Here is a 17,835-nt window from a genome sequence, read left to right as displayed (position 1 = left end):
TGGAGACTAGTCTGGGTTTCACTGAAATCCCCTTTCGATCCAAGACTAACACATCATTATTTTCTCCCCACAGTCTCTAGTTAGCTTTTGGTACTCTCCAGCATCTCAGCAGCTCAGTTACACAACTATAATTACAATTTTTTCCTGTACTTACTGTCTTCTCTGTGTTTCAGATTTACCTCCATCCCACAGCCATGTCCTGTTATGACCTCTGTCCTTCCAATCCCTGTGGCCCAACCCCGCTTGCCAACAGCTGCAACGAGCCCTGTGTGCGACAGTGCCAGGACTCAACTTATGTGATCCAGCCCTCTCCCGTGGTGGTGACCCTGCCCGGCCCCATCCTCAGCTCCTTTCCCCAGAACACCACTGTGGGATCCTCGGCATCTGCAGCTGTGGGGGATGCTCTCAGTGCTGGGGGGGTCCCCATCTCCTCTGGCAGCTCCTTGGGACTCGGGGGCCTTGGCTATTCAGGCCTGGGTGGCCTTTATGGGAGGTCTTACCGTCGCTACAACCGCCGTGGGAGCTGTGGGCCGTGCTAAAGCCCCAAGGAAAAACCACAGAGGAAAGGAACCAGAAGCTTAAAAGCACGATCCAGACACAGGACAGAGTTCACGACCATGGCCTTACGCTAGCTGACCACCCTCAGCTTTTCCCTGAGCTAATGGGACTGCAGGAGCTTGGCATTTCTGATTTAATGCCTTTCTCTGTTATCAATGAGGTGAAAAAATGTAACTTTGATTGCTGCATATTGGCATTGGGTGTCCAGCTGTAAAGCATTGCCTTGAAATGTATAATTAGTTTTATCCAAATTGAAACCTATTGCTTTCCTGTGCTGTATATTTTATTTTATTTTTTAGTTATTCTACTTCTTGCTCATTAAACTTATGGTGCATCATAAACATATCCTCTGATGTTTTTCCTTTCTTCTTTTCTTTTGAGCTCTTTTTTTTGGATAAATTTGTCAATTTATAAGTTGTCAGTACCAGGCAGATCTTCATTTAAATCATACCGTAACAATCAGTGAGGAGATAATTAAAGACACATGTAAACTGTGAGTAATACCTGTTTTCTGATAAGGTGTTTTTCCTTAGCCACACTTCTTTCAGAACAATATTAAATATTCATTCCTGGCTAACAAACAGTGGGTAAAACAGGTGGGGAAATCTAATCCTGTCTTACAGGCAATGTCCTTTCATCTCTTGCTGTTCCAGTTCCTTAGAGCTCATAAAATCCCAGCAACCTCCTCTATTATTTTCCTGACTCATTTTTCACTCTATGGAGAATTAACATTAAGAAAAATGTCAGTAAATAACAGCAAAAACATTAAAAATTAACAAATTAGATAAGAAAACTATGTATGATTCTCCCTTTGTTTGCTTGTTTGTTTAGGAATACTGAAATTAAGGGGTAATTGGTTACTAAATTATGTAGTGATTAGGGGACCTTTGAGGTGTCACCAGAAATCCTCAGAGCAATAACAATTACCCCTCCTGTTCTAAACCTTGGGGAAGATAATGACTTCTGAATTGCTAAACAAATATTCATTAACACAATGCTGACGCCTTAAGGATCTCAATTAAAATTTCATTCTACAATTTGAAAAGACATGGAGCAGGGCAGATTTTCTGATAAGTTAACTCAGCACACTAGGGAGTTAATTTTGCTCCCAGAGGAGTCTGAGGGACAAATGAAAACCAAGGAGTCTCACATGCAACACCACGGGACTTTATTGTGACAGGGAAGCATAGCAGGCAAATACAGAAACTCAAGGTGATCCAAGAGGAAAGGCATGATGCAAGTACTGCGTCGTGGGTACTGGTGCCCTGCTCAGGGCCCCAGGGCCAGTCGAGGTGGCAGGAGGCTGCAGGGGACGCTGAGGAGGCAGCCAGGGCACACTGTGGCACAGGGCAGTGGGACAACGGGCACACAGCAACCTCCAGTCCCCGTGCCCCAGCAGATGATGGGTGCTGCTGGTCCCCAGGGCTCTTGCTCCATGTCCCCATGCCAGGGTCCTTGCTTCAGGGCTGTCGCTGGCTCTGGGCATGGCTGTGGTGGCCTTAGAAAGACCCACAGCTACCACGGCGGGACCTTCTCCACCTGGTACCAGGGAGGCAATAGCCCATGCCACAGGAGGAGGGGCCAGAGCTGTAGGACCTGCCAAAATTGCCGAAGCCACTAGAGCCATACAGCCCCCCGTAGCCCAGGGAGCCCCCATAGCTCAAGTCATCCCCATAACCTAGGCAGCTCCCATAGCCCTGGGAACCGCCGTAGCCCCCCAGGCCAAAGGAGCTCCCATAGCCCTGGGAACCGCCGTAGCCCCCCAGGCCAAAGGAGCTCCCATAGCCCTGGGACCCGCCGTAGCCCCCCAGGCCAAAGGAGCCCCTATAGCCCTGGGAGCTGCCATAGCCCCCCAAGCCCAGAGAGCCCCCGTAGCCCTGGACCCCCCCCAGGCCAAAGGAGCCCCCAAAGCCTTGGGACCCTCCAAAACCAAAGGGGCCCCCATAGCCCAGGGAGCCCCCATAGCCCAGGTTGCTTCGGGAGCTGAAGGAGCCTCCCAGAGTGGTCGGGCCCGAGGATCCCACAATGCTCTCCTGAGGAAAAGAGCTGAGCACAGGGCCCGGGACTGTCACCACCGCCGGTGGGGGGATGATCACAGCTCTGGAGGGGGGACACTGCTGCACGCAGGGCTCGTTGTAGCTCTCGGCAATTGGCTGAGGGCAGGTCACCCCGTACGGTCTGTAGGACTCCATGGAGCAAGACATCCTTCTTGTGATGGTTGTGAGTCTGCAGTGCACAGTAGAAAGCAGGTTTAAGGTAAATGGACAAGCCTTAGAGCTGCACTATGAGGAATCTAACGAATCTAATTTATAAGCACAGCTTAAACAGACTAAAATTTGCTAGTATATTTACAGTAGGTTAAGAGAGGAAGTGTCAGTTATAGCCAGTCATTTCTCTAGGTTCATATTGCTTCTCTAGTAGCACCCAACTTCTAAGTGGAAACATTTGTTCTTATGGGGCAAATGCTACCACAAGATGTATTTATTATGCTCCCTGTGATACTTTAAAGTTTCCTAGTGCATGTAGCTCCTGAATTGGAACTAAAATGCCTGGGAAATGGATAGTGAAAATGACATTATAAAATTGCCCATTTTGTTGTAAGGAGACCTTCCAACACTTGCAGTTCTCCAAGCCTGCCATTCCATAGCATCACATATGATGTAGCATTGATTGAAAAAAGTTATAGAAGGACAGAGGTTGAGCCAAATAGGACTTACCCTGTTCACCAAGGAGAATATGCCAGGAGAAGTGGATAGTGAGGCTTGGAGTATGGAGAGCTTTTATACGTTTCTCAGACTGCTTACAGGATATGATACACCCTTTGTGCCTTAGGTCTTACATAGTAACGAAACAACCTTGATATTGAGGGATTTATTTTTGCTTGCTTTGCACTGCCACTCCCATCTGTGAAAAAAATGGTGTGATACAATGCCAGTACCAAGTCATGGGCATTGGATTTATGAATGATGGGATCTTGCAGTCATCTAATGCCCAACACCAGCATTGGTGGATCTGTTATTTAAGTACACTTTAAGTTTTATATAACACATATATGTTTTATGTAACATGACTACTATGTGGCTTACTGGTTAAAAACAAGCCACAGATAATGTTTGCTACTAGTCAATATTTGCTATATAAAGGTTTTACTTTTTTTTTTTTTTTTTTTTTTTTTCAGATCGTGTACTTACAATGACTGTCATCATTTGGGCTGCTCAGTGTGGCAAATCCAATCTGACATCTGAATTTGCATCATAGGATAGGAAATGATGGGTCTTTTGAATAATTTGGGTCTGTGGTCTGGAATATCTCATTGTAGACCAATCACTAGCTCTGTTGATTTCCTGCAGTGTAATGCACTCAGGGAAGACCATAAGAGATATCTAGAGATACAGTGGTAAATATTGTTGCTACTGGAGTGAATGAATTGAATAAACTACTTTAATTTACATAGCAACTACCTCTATCAGAAATTTGGAGAATTTGGAGGAGAGATCGTTTAAAAAAATTATCAAAAAGAACAAACTTTTTTTTTTTTTGTATATCTCTCTCAAGACCTTTAGAGTGAAGAACAACAAATATTCAAGTATAGAAGGAGTGGCAAAGCATCGCCACTTGGAAGATGTTCCAGATCTTCCAAGGAATGATAAGAGGCTTCACAAACACCTACTAAAAATTCATATTCGATTGTTGTAGGATTGTTCTACACAGACGTGCTACCATCAGCATGCAAATCTTGTGCAAGAGCATCAATTTAGAGGTGTGTGGACGAAGTGCTTGTGTCATAATGTATGGCTTCATGTATAAGAGAGGGGGTCATGTAGGGGTGACAGCATGAGATCTGGAGACTAAGAGAGCAGAGAATTTAGGACATCAGTTTGAGACCCTTTGTTTTTCAGAACATGGGAGAATAACTTGTTCAGTCTGAAAATTCAGGCAACCTTTAAGGGGGCTCTTATTTTTTCCTTAGAATTTAAGATATTAGACATTTCAGGCATATTACCAAAATACAGGCTCATAAAAGGAGATGAAGCTACTATTTGCATCTGTAGCATGGACATCGTAATCTCCCCAAACTTGTTAATATCTAATAGAATAAAGAGCTTGACATTATGAATGAAAATTAAATCGTTGCAAGTGTCAAATTTAAAAATCACTGCCTGATTATGGAAGCAAAATGAGTGACGTTGGTTGGCATATTTTTGAATGATGCTGTTTCATAACAAGGGAGCTTCTAAATCCTGCCCTTCTTCATTTAGTATGATTATAACAGAAATTGCAAGCATTAAGTATTAATGAGTGTTTGTGAAGCAGCTTAAAGTCATTATCTTCTAGGTGCCTGTCATTATTATCAGCAAATCCTGATGACACTTCAAAGGTACATCTATTTAACAATTTAGAGGTCATTTATAGCCTATCTTTTGAAATATTGTTAAATTAGAAAACAACAGATTCGCAAATAATTGTGTGATACCACAGAATTATCCCATTAATAAAATACTATTAAAAGGGATATATTTTAATTTCCCATTTTTTCTTAAGTGCTCAGTACTTCTGGGATGGGGATTAAAAATAAATAAATAAATAAATAAATAAGGATTGTTTTGAAATGTATTTCTAACTTGCATAAGGTGAGATTCCAAATTAAATTTTCAAGTGGTTATAAGCTTTAGACAGAGACCCCATTAACAGTTCTGATGGCATCAAAAAGGCCTTTTCTGCTTCTCTAGAGCAGCCATTCTCAGATTAGCCACTCCTCTTTTAACCGGGTGTCATCTGAATTGTCTCAGCAGAATTGAGTGAATGATGTTGGAAGAGTTTTCAATAGATGAATGCCAGCTCCACTGGGTTTTAGTTAATATTTATAGCAACAACGAGACTGTATCATTCCCGTATGTCACTGGAAATGCATTAAATCAGACACAGATCTCCCTGCCTGAATTAGTTACAGAGAAAACAAAAAGCTTAAAACAAGCTAGAAACTTTGTCATGTCCTATTGCTCTCTTGTCGTTACTAGCAATACAAATCATAGAATCACAGAATCTCCCAAGTTGAAAGGGACCCACAATGGCCCATATCAAGTCAAACTTCTGGCTCCATACAGGACCACCAAAGAATCCAATCCTACGTCTGAGAGCAGTGTTCAAATACTTCTTAAACTCCAGCGGGCTTGTTGCTATGAACACTGCCCTGGGGAGCCTGTTCCAGTGCCTGACCACCCTGTCAGTACCCAACCAAAAGACACCAAGGTGGTGTCTGACCACAATACCTATTCCATCAGGAGTGAGCCTGCAAAACATCAGCCCTTTGCCCTGATCTGTCAGAATGTTTACAGATCCCCAACAAACTGCAAGAAGAGGACAAGAGGAAATGGGCACAAACTGGGACACAGAAGGCTCCACCTGAACATCTGGAAACACTTGAGCCCGGGGCGTGGAACAGATGACCTCCAGAGGTCCATTCCAAACTGAATCCTTCCATGATTCTGTGTGAGGAGAACTTGTGTCTTCTCAGAGCTGAATGTCTAGCTCACATTGGATGACCTTCACCTAGTTCTTGCACATGGCACAGAAAGGGCCCCATGCCATGCAGGTACTATTCCAAACATTAAAATGGGACTAACATGACGCGTGTTTCTTGCTCTGGCTTTCAGTCAATGACTGTACAGGATGCCACCCTTTGGATGCAAGTTTCATAAATCCTCTAAAATGAAAATCACAGATAACTGATTGTCATCAGCATTGTATCACACCCATAGTAACTCTTGGGAGGGACAGTGCTGACAAGGCAATATGAAAGCTCCCACTATCATGTTTGTTTTGTAACAAATTAGGACCAGAGGCACAAATGATGGCTTAAAGACACCAGCTGAAGAAGCATATAAAAGCTCATGTTACCTGCAGCCCTTCTATCCACTTCTCTTGCCTCAGTCTCTGCAGCAAACAAGGTAAGCATGGTTTCCACTTAGTCTTTCTACTACCATTACTTTTTATTTTTACAATGCTTTTGCAATGGAGATGATTCCTGCATTTGTGATCACAGACTTATGCCCTTTGTTTCATGCTGAAAATGAATCTGTCCAGAGAGAACATCAGGAGTCACTGCATTAGGAGAGGAAGTAAATCTTCAAACTAGAAAAATACAAATACTTGAAGTGTCTTAGGAAGCCTGAATTAACACATAAGGCAATGAGATTTTTCGCCTATTCATACTGACTTCTTTTTCTCTGGTTCTTATACCTTGAGAGCGCTTCCTCAGCAGTACAAAATGCTGGAGACAGATCACTGAGTAACTGCAGTCTGGCACTAGTAATTTCTCCAGAACATAATTTCTGTTTCACATCAGATTTTTAACAAAGCTGGTCATGATAAGATTAAAGGTTAAAGATAAAATAAAGGCAGTTGATACAAGAAAGAGTTTCATTTGTTATATATGTACATTCACTCTTAACTTCTGCTGATTCAGAAATGCATCCAACAATTAGAAATCTTGGTTCATCTCCTCATAGTGCAGCTCTAAGGCTTGTCCATTTACCTTAAACCTGCTTTCTACTGTGCACTGCAGACTCACAACCATCACAAGAAGGATGTCTTGCTCCATGGAGTCCTACAGACCGTACGGGGTGACCTGCCCTCAGCCAATTGCCGAGAGCTACAACGAGCCCTGCGTGCAGCAGTGTCCCCCCTCCAGAGCTGTGATCATCCCCCCACCGGCGGTGGTGACAGTCCCGGGCCCTGTGCTCAGCTCTTTTCCTCAGGAGAGCATTGTGGGATCCTCGGGCCCGACCACTCTGGGAGGCTCCTTCAGCTCCCGAAGCAACCTGGGCTATGGGGGCTCCCTGGGCTATGGGGGCCCCTTTGGTTTTGGAGGGTCCCAAGGCTTTGGGGGCTCCTTTGGCCTGGGGGGGGTCCAGGGCTACGGGGGCTCTCTGGGCTTGGGGGGCTATGGCAGCTCCCAGGGCTATAGGGGCTCCTTTGGCCTGGGGGGCTACGGCGGGTCCCAGGGCTATGGGAGCTCCTTTGGCCTGGGGGGCTACGGCGGTTCCCAGGGCTATGGGAGCTCCTTTGGCCTGGGGGGCTACGGCGGTTCCCAGGGCTATGGGAGCTGCCTAGGTTATGGGGATGACTTGAGCTATGGGGGCTCCCTGGGCTACGGGGGGCTGTATGGCTCTAGTGGCTTCGGCAATTTTGGCAGGTCCTACAGCTCTGGCCCCTCCTCCTGTGGCATGGGCTATTGCCTCCCTGGTACCAGGTGGAGAAGGTCCCGCCGTGGTAGCTGTGGGTCTTTCTAAGGCCACCACAGCCATGCCCAGAGCCAGCGACAGCCCTGAAGCAAGGACCCTGGCATGGGGACATGGAGCAAGAGCCCTGGGGACCAGCAGCACCCATCATCTGCTGGGGCACGGGGACTGGAGGTTGCTGTGTGCCCGTTGTCCCACTGCCCTGTGCCACAGTGTGCCCTGGCTGCCTCCTCAGCGTCCCCTGCAGCCTCCTGCCACCTCGACTGGCCCTGGGGCCCTGAGCAGGGCACCAGTACCCACGACGCAGTACTTGCATCATGCCTTTCCTCTTGGATCACCTTGAGTTTCTGTATTTGCCTGCTATGCTTCCCTGTCACAATAAAGTCCCGTGGTGTTGCATGTGAGACTCCTTGGTTTTCATTTGTCCCTCAGACTCCTCTGGGAGCAAAATTAGCTCTTGTACAGTGACATTGTATCTGGGTTCCCTCAGGAACCCAAATGTCATGTGAAAAAATGAACTGTTGTTCAGCCTTTCATGCAATTCTTAGGTGTGTCCATTTAATTTATTATTATTACTACTACTAATAATAATAATGATTATTGTTTTGCACGACTTTAGTCAATAAGTATTCTGCAGAACTCTCAGTGGCCTTAAAATGGCTTACACATCAGTTTCTGCATTTGTGTTTTTATGTTGAAACAAAACACACACACATCATGGTGTTGTTGTGTGTGTGTGTGGTTTGTTTTTTTTTCCTGTGCAGGAAATATTTATTTTATTTTATTTTATTTTATTTTATTTTATTTTATTTTATTTTATTTTATTTTATTTTATTTTATTTTATTTTATTTTATTTTATTAATTTCATCTTTTACAAGTTTTCCTGGTATATTATCCTTTGAAGGACAGGATGCATATTGTGAATTAATTGTGTGTTAAGCTCAGATGAGTTCATAGACCTGTTAACTGTTCTTGTTGTTGTAAGACAGCAGTAGACAAAGGAACAAGAGGAAAAGCCCACCAACGTTAAGAGTGGGATTTGTGCAAGCTTTGTGAGCTATTTTGCCTTTCAGTGATGGGTATGGAAACCTGATACCAAGAGCTGAACTTCCCAACCTGTAAGACTGTTACAAAGACATGACTGCGTCTGGGGGAGCAGAAATCTGATTGCATTGTGCATCAAAACTGCAAAGACAGTGAAAGTTGGAGGAAAACTACATAAACTTCATTGATATAGTTTAAAATCCTGCATTTTTTAAATTAATCTGTGAGAAATATCCTCAACCAGCATAAAATGAGAAATGAGACAGAAGGAATTTAGATAATCTGTAGTGTTTAATGCGTCATCAACAGGGATGCTCCTGCTGCCTTGGCCTGCAGCTACTTTAGAAGAGCTGGCTGTACCAGTGGGAGTAGAAGTGGGAGGAGAAGGGGCTGGAGTACCTGTTTCTGAGGGTGGAGAGGGCTGAGCTCCCTGACCTGCAGCCAAAAAGTGCCCCAGAGTCATATAGAGTCCTACTGCAGAGGCTCCCCAGGCCAATGCATGCCCCAGAGGTGGAAGAGCCCCCAAAGGCGGGTGCTCTGGAGGAGGCCACCACAGATTGCTGGGGGAAGGATCTGAGGATGGGGCCAGGGAAGGTGATGACGATGGGGGGGGGGTGGCTGGATGAAGGCTGTTGAGTCGGGGCACTGCTGCGCACACAGCTCGTTGCAGCTCTCAGAGATGGGCTGGGGGATGGCAACACTGGTTTTCAGTGAGTACAGGTCATAGGAAGCCATCTTGCAGGATGAAGGTCAGACTGCAAGCCCCAAGATGTGGCTTTGCTTAAAATAGGAGTGTTTCCCCTGGAATGCCACTGAACACAGCCGAAAAAGTGATCATTTATTAGATGCATCTTAAACTTCATAGAATATTAAAATAATGATCTGAAATAACATTGTTTTCATCTGTGATTTTTAACCTTCTTGGCTAAGAATATCCAAATTTTGTTTATGAGGAATGAGTTTCTGCATTCGCACCCATTCCCCCTAATCCTGCATTCACCCTTGCTTTCACTAACAGAATAGTGACAGAGATAAACCACCTAATGCTGCTCAAAATCTGGGTATGCCTATAGAAAACACAAGAAATCTAAAAACCATACTCACTAAGCTCAGCGAGGTGAATAAGCCACAAAAAATGCCTGAACGTACTCAGGGGCTAAACCTTATATAGAGTTTCTTGGCATGACTTCAGGATTTGAAACTCATTTGGCGCTTGGCTGCTAACAGAAATTGTTTAACAGTTCTGTATGTTGAAATTTTTGTGGTTGTCATAGTTATAATTTTATTCAAATTCTCATATCATGTGATGGATTTCTTTAATCTTAGTTCTTAATTGGCTAGTGTAATTCCTACTATCATTACAGTGACCTGACTGGAATTACCATGTGCATTAAGCTGACTCTACATGTTACCTTGTCCTTCATGAATTTGTCATAAGTAGGTCTGCTCAAAGATTTTGTAAGACTCAGCTTTGGCTGACATGCACATTTTTCCTTAACAGCCCTCAAAATTTATCTGGTAACCTTGTTGCAGGAAGAATGAAGCTTAGCATAGGACTACCTAGGAATCTGAGTTTTCCATCCCTAACTTTAACAGACCTTGTTCACCTCAGATGAGTTTTGAGTGATCATGAATATTAACAGAGATCCTACAGTACACACTGTTATTCACCAACAGCTTTCCACAGAGAGGAACAGTCTTTTGATCTACCTATAAATGTGCCAGCTCAATCATACATAAAAAAATAATTTTGCTTCACTACAAGAGTTTAAATGTGCATTGAAATTCAGCTTTAAAGGAGCCCACTGTTCTGCTGACAGTGATTTGTGTTAGCAAGTCAAAGAAATCACCAGCCAGATGTACGTAAAGTCCCACCCCTGCCCAAGATGAACCAAAACAGGTACGACTCCAAGGAGAAAAGCAAAAAAGCAGATGCAGTTTTTTGTTAGATAATGTTGGCATTAAACCTTACCAAGTATGTTCTGGGACTACTTGAAAAAAAAAAAAAAAGTACGATGTAGTGATTTCACAAACTTTAATTGGTGTTCAACCTAGCTAATATTTAATGTCATGTTAATGTATGAAAATGTGTTAGTGATTTAGACACTTCAGTGTTACACAATTACATCACTTTTATGTACAGGTATCAAGGTGGTGCATGCCATTACTTTAATTAGAACACCATTGGAAATCCTGGCTGTCATGGGTCAACATTAACACAGCTTTTCTTTTACATCATTAAAAAAAATCTCAATCAGATGTCACACATGGTGTGTATCAGATGAAAAAATATCTGTATTTAAATCTATACTTTGCAGAAAGAAACTTTACATACATTTGTGATTGTTTATCTTTCCCCTCCCCTCTATGCTTTTACAGAGGATAGCCTGTATTTTCTATTCCAACTCTAATGTTTTTACCCATGTCCAAGATATTCTATGGATTCTTCCAATTGGCAACACTGAGAAGATGCCCAGAGCTGCTGATCTGGACTTAATGCCTGCAGTACCTATGCTGAATATTTCTAGTTTTGATACATCTTGAGTCATCTTTTTTTTTTTTTTTTTTTCTCTTCATGTAAAAAAATGGATTAGATTTCTGATTTATTTTTTTTTTTCTCCTTGGAATTTGGTAAGACTTGTGGCTGGGGAAGAAAGTAGAAACAACTGCTGGCTAAAAATCAGTGTTTTCCAATAAGCCCTGCCTTGCATTTATTGCAGGGGAAGACAAAAGTCTCTCTTCAGGCATAGAAAGTGAACTGCAGTCTACATTTTACCCACTCTTTAAGGATGACTTCCTTGCCCACATTTATAGTTTACCATGATGTTTACAAGTCAGAGCAAGTTGTGCCTTATTACTCTCTCTGGGCAACAAGCCCTCCCCACATCCAAGACCTCCATTTCCTCTCTTCACTAGCTAGCCTTACTTTCTGTATAAAAACATTGTTATTTAAATGTTCTTCCAATTCTAAAATGTCTTATGGGGGTTCCCGTGGGAAAAAAAAGAAAAAAAAAAAAGTGATTACTACAGATTTTCTCAGGCTTCTAAGGAACAAAGGATATCAAAGCAGTTTAGAAACACTGACTAATGATTTATGCAAGTAGACTGTTTTGTTATAATGCAATGTGCGTGTCCCAGGGGTGAGTAATAGCATCAGGCTAAACAGAGAGCCCTATTGCTCCCCTAATCAGAATATGGTCTGTAGCCACTGGAGCTGGCCAGCTCTGTCTCTGCCCTACTTTCCCTTTTGTGTCATCCAGAGCAGTCTGCTCTTCTCCCAGCGTGTCAACAAACATCTTGAGCAGGAGCATGGATCCTGCATTACAAGCTTACCGTTCTTTCCATTGTCTCTGTAGATTTTTAAGCAACTAGGAAGGGTGAAGTTGTAAAGCTGGATGATAAAGAAGTGAGATTAAGAGAGTTGAAAGGGGATGTTTTAAAAAACGAATATCATTCCTGCACTTTAAATAAGAAGCAGCAGTATTTTAATAGTCTGGAGTTATTATCATCTTAAAACAACTCTTTAAACTGTAGCTGTGTGTCAAATATTATTACTAGAGAATATTCTGAACCTGTTTTCATAGTGGATGCAGAAAGTGAAGGTTTTATAAAATACCAGGAGCATCACCCAGAGGTAACTCATTATGCATTCTAAAGAATATAGATTACTGTATGACAATGAAAATCAACTATAGATATCACAGGAGAAAGGAGAAAAAAAATGTACAGCAGTAAGATGCAGGAGGTAATTTTTGAACTTAAAAAATTGAAAAGGAGGTAAATATGAACAAGATGGAGACACAAGATCTCCAAATCTGTCTCTCTCTCATTACTAAATACTTAACTGACACAGAATAAAAAGCACTACTCAAAATGATTGATACTAGAAACTACGACAAGAAGGAATGTACCATGTTGCTGAAAGGATACAGGGAAAACTGGCTGTGGCAAATAAGCAGAGAGTCTTGCCACTGTGGCAAATAAGCAGAGAGTCTTCAGCCTTATGGACAAATACAGATCCAGATGAATACACAATAGGCTACATATGGAAAAAAGAAAACAAAAAGGGAAAAAAAAAAAAAAAAAAAAAACAAGGAAAAAAAAACAACAAACAAGAAAAAGAGATTTATTGGGAAAGACAAGTAAAACAAAATCAGAAAACAATAAAAGATGAGGGTGACAAGACTAAAAAACACCAACAAGATTATGCACAGAATTTTGTTTGTAATTTTGCAAATTGCAATTATCAGAATTAAAGTTCAAACACTAAATATATGTTCCAAGAAAAAAAAATAAAATGAGAGAGAGAGAAAGAAAATAAGTGAACCATTAAAAGGTAAGCAGGATATAAAAAGGACCACATGCAATCCAAGAAAGTAGATATAAGAACAAATATTGAGAAAGGAAGACCAAAACATTTTAGAAAATACAAATAGATATGTCTTTTGGGATCAGTAACACCTACAAATGTCTAAAAAATATGCGACCTGTGAGGTTGGTTTTACCAGGCCCTCTGGTGTACACAGCCTCATAAAGGAGGAGAGTAAGGAGGACAGGCAAGAGGCAGGGAGAATGGGAGATTCAGAGGTGCAGATGAGCATCCCAAAAAGGTAATTACAGGAGCTGAGAGAGGGTGGGTACTGTGGAAGAAACAGAAACAGACCACCATGAGGTACTAACAAGAAAGAGCTTATTGAGTGCTCAAAGGAAGGCAATGCTGCAGACAGATTGACCACTGAGGGAGCAGAGGCTTCGTCGTTCCTTCCTGCCAGGACACAGGAGATCCAGCATTAGTGCGACTTCAGTCTTTCTGAATTTTTGCTTTATACCCAACACCTATCCTGCTCTCTGTCCTAACCCACTGCACAAAAAAAAAGCCCCTTTTGCCATGACTGCTCCCCTCACACTTAAAGGGCCAAGAGGACCATGGGTCACTCAGCATCAGTGTGTGCCCACCCCAGAGCCTCCGCTACACCCCCCAGGGCTGCTTTCCTGACTCGGAACACAGAGAGAGGAAGAGAGAGAGGAGTGGATGCAGGAAACCTTTATTGTGCCCGGCACGGCAGGAGAAGTGGACAGAGAGCTGGAGCAGGAGCCAGCGAGGCTGGCTGTGGCATGTTGGGGGGACAGAGGATCTTCTCCAGAGCGTGGCTTCTGGTTGCGCAAGCCCCGGCGGTGTGGCAGTGCAGCTCGGGAGGGCTTGGCCCATGGGCCCCACAGGCCTTGAAGGGTCCTGCTCTTGCTGCGGAGAGCAGGAGGGGGGAAGAGAGAGTGGGAGAGCAGAGGGCAGGCCGGGCGCAAGGCCCTGGCTGTGGAGGAAGGAGGAGTAGAATAGGGTGCGAGAGGCCGAAGGGGCCGGCACAGCCAGCTGCCCAGGCCTTGGCTGGGGCTGGAGATGCTCAGCGCTCCTCAGCGCCCCGTGCCCACGAGCTCAGCCATGCGTTGCGGCAGCTGGCAGGGGGTCTGGGGCAGGGCGTGGCTTTAGCAGGGCCCACAGGTGTCCCACAGCTTCTTGCTGTAGCGCGGCAAGAGGTAGGGGCTGCAGGCGGGAGAAGCGTAGGGCCTGCCAAAGGTGCAGAGGCCCCCCGAGCCCTGGGTGGCCCCCGCGCCGTAGAGGCCCCCCAGCCCCAGGGAGCCCCCAAAGGCGGGTGCTCCGGAGGAGCCCACCACGGCTTGCTGGGGGAAGGAGCTGAGGATGGGGCCGGGGAAGGTGACGACAACGGGGGGCGGCTGGATGAAGGCCGTCGAGTCGGGGCACTGCCGCGCGCACAGCTCGTTGCAGCTCTCAGCGATGGGCTGGGGGACGGCGACGCTGGTTTTCGGCGGGCACAGGTCGTAGCAAGCCATCTTGCGGGATTGGACGGTGCTCTGCAAGAGGGCACAGAGTGCGATGCGAGGGAGCCGTAGATGGCAGCTGCCCAGGCTGAGGCGCAGGGGCCAGCGGCAGGAGGAGAAGCGCTCGCAGACTTACCCTGTTCCCCAAGGAGAAGGCGGTCAGAGCAGTGCTTGCGAGAGCCCCGCGCAGGCCGAGCTTTTATCCAGGCCCCGCCATTGCGCAGCGCCTGCTGGGCCAATGGGCAGAGGCGGCACTCCCTCCTGCCGAGGCCAGGCTGTCCTGCTCCTGCCCTCCCTGAGTCAGCATCCCCTGTCCGGACCAGCACAGGCCCCTTTGCTGGCTTCCCTCCCCTTTCCGCTTGGCGGGCCAAATGCGTGGTGCTGAGCAGGCAGTGCCCGAGAGGAGCGCCTTTGATTTGGCGTTTCGTCACCTCGCCCCTCTGGAGATAACAACTGCAGTGCGTACGTCATGGAGGCGCTGGCGTGTGGCTGCTCCTTGCCCAGCGCCACGACCCCGCTCTGCCCTGGGGCTCTCCACAGCGCGCACGCGGCCACCCCGAGACCAAGCCCCTGGGGAAGAGCTGCGGCACGCAGGGTGCTGGCAGCCCGCCTGTGTCACGCTGCATGCCCTCTTAGGCACGCAGGGGATGAGACGGCAGCGGGGCTAATTTGCCCATTAGGTGAAGGCTGGCGAGCGTCCGAGCGGGGTAATTGCAGGGGCTGAGGGAGCGGGTGGGGGCTGGCGAGGAACCGGCGTCAGCACAACAGCCCCGTGGCGCGCAGGGAGGAGGCCATGGCTCGGCCACCACGGGCCACGTGCCCCCAGCGCGGCCAGCTCCTCCCCGCGCTCTCCGGCCCCCATAAAAGCGTGGTCCTGGGCAAGCGCTGGCATCCGCCGCTCCTGCCTGGCTCTGCTCGGGAAAAGGGTGGGTGGCGGGGCCTCGTCGGGCAGGGGCCGGTGTGGGGCTCCCTGGCCACGAGAGCTCTGCCGGAGGCGCTGTGGGCAGAGGGGCTCCGTGGGGGCAGGCGAGGGCCGCGGGCACGCAGGGAGCAGGCGTGGAGAGCCGGGGCGGGCTGAGGAGGGAGCCCCCTGGCTGGGGCACGGGCCCTGCTCTGCCAGGGCATCTCCTCACTCACAGCACCGGCCCTGGGGGCTTTGCATTGCAGGCTCAGCTCTCTCACACCAAGATGGCTTGCAACGACCTGTACCCGCCGAAAACCAGCGTCGCCGTCCCCCAGCCCATCGCTGAGAGCTGCAACGAGCTGTGCGCGCGGCAGTGCCCCGACTCGACGGCCTTCATCCAGCCGCCCCCCGTTGTCGTCACCTTCCCCGGCCCCATCCTCAGCTCCTTCCCCCAGCAAGCCGTGGTGGGCTCCTCCGGAGCACCCGCCTTTGGGGGCTCCCTGGGGCTGGGGGGCCTCTACGGCGCGGGGGCCACCCAGGGCTCGGGGGGCCTCTGCACCTTTGGCAGGCCCTACGCTTCTCCCGCCTGCAGCCCCTACCTCTTGCCGCGCTACAGCAAGAAGCTGTGGGACACCTGTGGGCCCTGCTAAAGCCACGCCCGTGCCACCTCTTCTCCTCCTCGTCCTTCCTCCTCCTCCTCTGCACAGACATGTGACTCCTCCGGTGCTGCCCCCCAGGGCCCTTTCTTGGCCCTGGGCCAGCCAGCGCCTGGCAGAAGCCTGAAGGAAGAACGCCTCTCTGGAAGCCCCAGGCACCACCGGCCTGCCTGGGCCTTGCTCGCGCCTCTGTGCTTGTGTCCTTTCCTGCCTTGACAATAAAGCAAGCCTGCATCCAATGCCTGCCTCTCCGCCTTTCCTTCCCAGGCCCCGCGGGGGCTCCAGGGCTCCCTCCGCCTGCACATGGCCCCTTCGCTCTCCCAGCCCCCCAAAGCGCCGGGGCGCCCTGGACAAAGCCCCTGGCAGCCCTGCCTCCCACACTGAGGGCTGCAGCCCATCTCCCAGGGCCCTGCCTGGAAGCAGCCTGCTCCCCGCCTCCAGCACGGCCGCCTCCAGACGCTCCACACAAGGTCCTGAAACAGAGGGGAACCCCGAGCGAGGAGCAGCAGCACGCTAACTGCCGCCTCCACGCAGCGCCACCTGAACGAAGCTTAAGCCTTGTCCAAACCACTTCCCTGCCCAGCCCGCTCCCGGGCTTACACACTCCCGTAGCTGAAGAAAGAGCTTCTCCCAAAGAGCCAAGCCGAACTTCTCCCAGGGCACCGTTCAGCTCTGAGCTTTTCCCTCACAGCCCAGCAGTTAGCAGAGCTTATCTTTAGCAGGCAATTTCTATACAATTAGCACGGCTTGCAGTCAAACCAAACTTCTAGGAACCAGCTCGGCTTCCTTATTATCTAGGATTCTTGCATTTCCTAGACGGTTCAGTCATGCGGACCCTCTGCCAAATCCTTACTAATCACCACCACACCAGCACCACAGGCTAGAGCCAGTCTTGACCGGAAAGAACTCACTCTACTCCAAGGAAGAAGACAACACCGCCCGCAGCCCTGAGCACCGAGGGAGCAGAGGCTTCTTCCTGCCAGCCAGCCAGCAAGCCAGCCAGCCAGCCAGCCAGCAGCAGCAGCAGCTCCAGCCTGAGTGCCACATGGGGCTTGCTGCCGCTTCGTTTTATAGCCAGTGTTCCCTGAGCTGTGCCACTTCCCTCTTCCTTAACGGGCGTCACCACACCCAAGGATCCAGCACGTGGGCTTTGTGCTAACACTGATGGGCTTAATCCCAGGGCCAGCAGGAGGCTTGCCTGGGAAGAGGTGTCACCTCAGCCTGGGGCCACAAAGGGGGAGACAGAAGGGGAGGGGCGACCCATGCTCAGCGCCCTTACGTCTTATGGCTGCTGCTAACCCTATTGCCAATGATCAGGAGCAGGGGGGAGCGCTCACGGCCCCAAGGCACGTTGCTGGCTCCTGCTCCAGTGGGCGGCCACCAGCCCCACGGCCATTTCTGCAAGGCTGTCCTCCAGCAAGGGACCGGCCATGCACTCACCGCGCGCAGCGCTCAGCCATCCCTGCTCTCCGGCCTCTTCCTCTGCGCTTCTTGCCCGAGACGGTGCCTCGCTTCTGCGGAGCAGCTCCACTTGGCAGAGCTGGTCGCGCTCCCGGGCGGAGAAGGCCAGGCAAAGCAGAACTGCCAGCACCTCTC

General features: G+C 48.0%; 4 protein-coding genes across 5 annotated transcripts; 2 read left to right on the top strand and 2 right to left on the bottom strand.

The window, feature by feature from the left end:
- Positions 1-1,709: 1,709 nt before the first annotated feature.
- Positions 1,710-17,821, bottom strand: LOC139999512 (uncharacterized). Of its 2 annotated transcripts, none has more exons than XM_072027961.1 (2): positions 17,151-17,821; positions 1,710-2,784 (listed from the first exon to the last, which is right to left on the bottom strand). In XM_072027961.1, exon 2 carries the CDS (start codon positions 2,760-2,762, stop codon positions 2,058-2,060), a length of 705 nt encoding a protein of 234 aa, XP_071884062.1. In that variant the 5' UTR covers positions 2,763-2,784; positions 17,151-17,821; the 3' UTR covers positions 1,710-2,057. The 2 variants fall into 2 exon arrangements, with proteins under 2 accessions (XP_071884062.1, XP_071884061.1); XM_072027960.1 differs by lacking the exon at positions 17,151-17,821 and adding an exon at positions 3,276-3,403.
- Positions 6,386-14,116, top strand: LOC119713897 (uncharacterized). Its single transcript, XM_072027962.1, has 2 exons — positions 6,386-6,506; positions 7,124-14,116. Exon 2 carries the CDS (start codon positions 7,146-7,148, stop codon positions 7,848-7,850), a length of 705 nt encoding a protein of 234 aa, XP_071884063.1. The 5' UTR covers positions 6,386-6,506; positions 7,124-7,145; the 3' UTR covers positions 7,851-14,116.
- LOC119713832 (feather keratin 4-like) lies at positions 13,874-14,971 on the bottom strand. The gene is made up of 2 exons (XM_038167986.2): positions 14,816-14,971; positions 13,874-14,712 (listed from the first exon to the last, which is right to left on the bottom strand). The coding sequence occupies exon 2, from the start codon at positions 14,689-14,691 to the stop codon at positions 14,326-14,328; it is 366 nt and encodes a 121-aa protein (XP_038023914.1). The 5' UTR covers positions 14,692-14,712; positions 14,816-14,971; the 3' UTR covers positions 13,874-14,325.
- LOC119713734 (feather keratin 4-like) lies at positions 15,476-16,478 on the top strand. The gene is made up of 2 exons (XM_072027965.1): positions 15,476-15,605; positions 15,847-16,478. The coding sequence occupies exon 2, from the start codon at positions 15,868-15,870 to the stop codon at positions 16,231-16,233; it is 366 nt and encodes a 121-aa protein (XP_071884066.1). The 5' UTR covers positions 15,476-15,605; positions 15,847-15,867; the 3' UTR covers positions 16,234-16,478.
- Positions 17,822-17,835: the final 14 nt, after the last annotated feature.

The sequence above is a fragment of the Anas platyrhynchos genome, chromosome 26, assembly GCF_047663525.1.
Source record: "Anas platyrhynchos isolate ZD024472 breed Pekin duck chromosome 26, IASCAAS_PekinDuck_T2T, whole genome shotgun sequence".
In the NCBI taxonomy this organism is placed as follows: Eukaryota; Metazoa; Chordata; class Aves; order Anseriformes; family Anatidae; genus Anas; species Anas platyrhynchos.
Note: the sequence above shows the minus strand (reverse complement) of the source record. Positions and strands in the feature narration are given on the sequence as shown.

Bases quoted from the DNA above. Each gene is read 5' to 3' on its own strand.
- LOC139999512 (XM_072027961.1), bottom strand. From the start codon at position 2,762: ATGTCTTGCTCCATGGAGTCCTACAGACCGTACGGGGTGACCTGCCCT.
- LOC119713897 (XM_072027962.1), top strand. From the start codon at position 7,146: ATGTCTTGCTCCATGGAGTCCTACAGACCGTACGGGGTGACCTGCCCT.
- LOC119713832 (XM_038167986.2), bottom strand. From the start codon at position 14,691: ATGGCTTGCTACGACCTGTGCCCGCCGAAAACCAGCGTCGCCGTCCCC.
- LOC119713734 (XM_072027965.1), top strand. From the start codon at position 15,868: ATGGCTTGCAACGACCTGTACCCGCCGAAAACCAGCGTCGCCGTCCCC.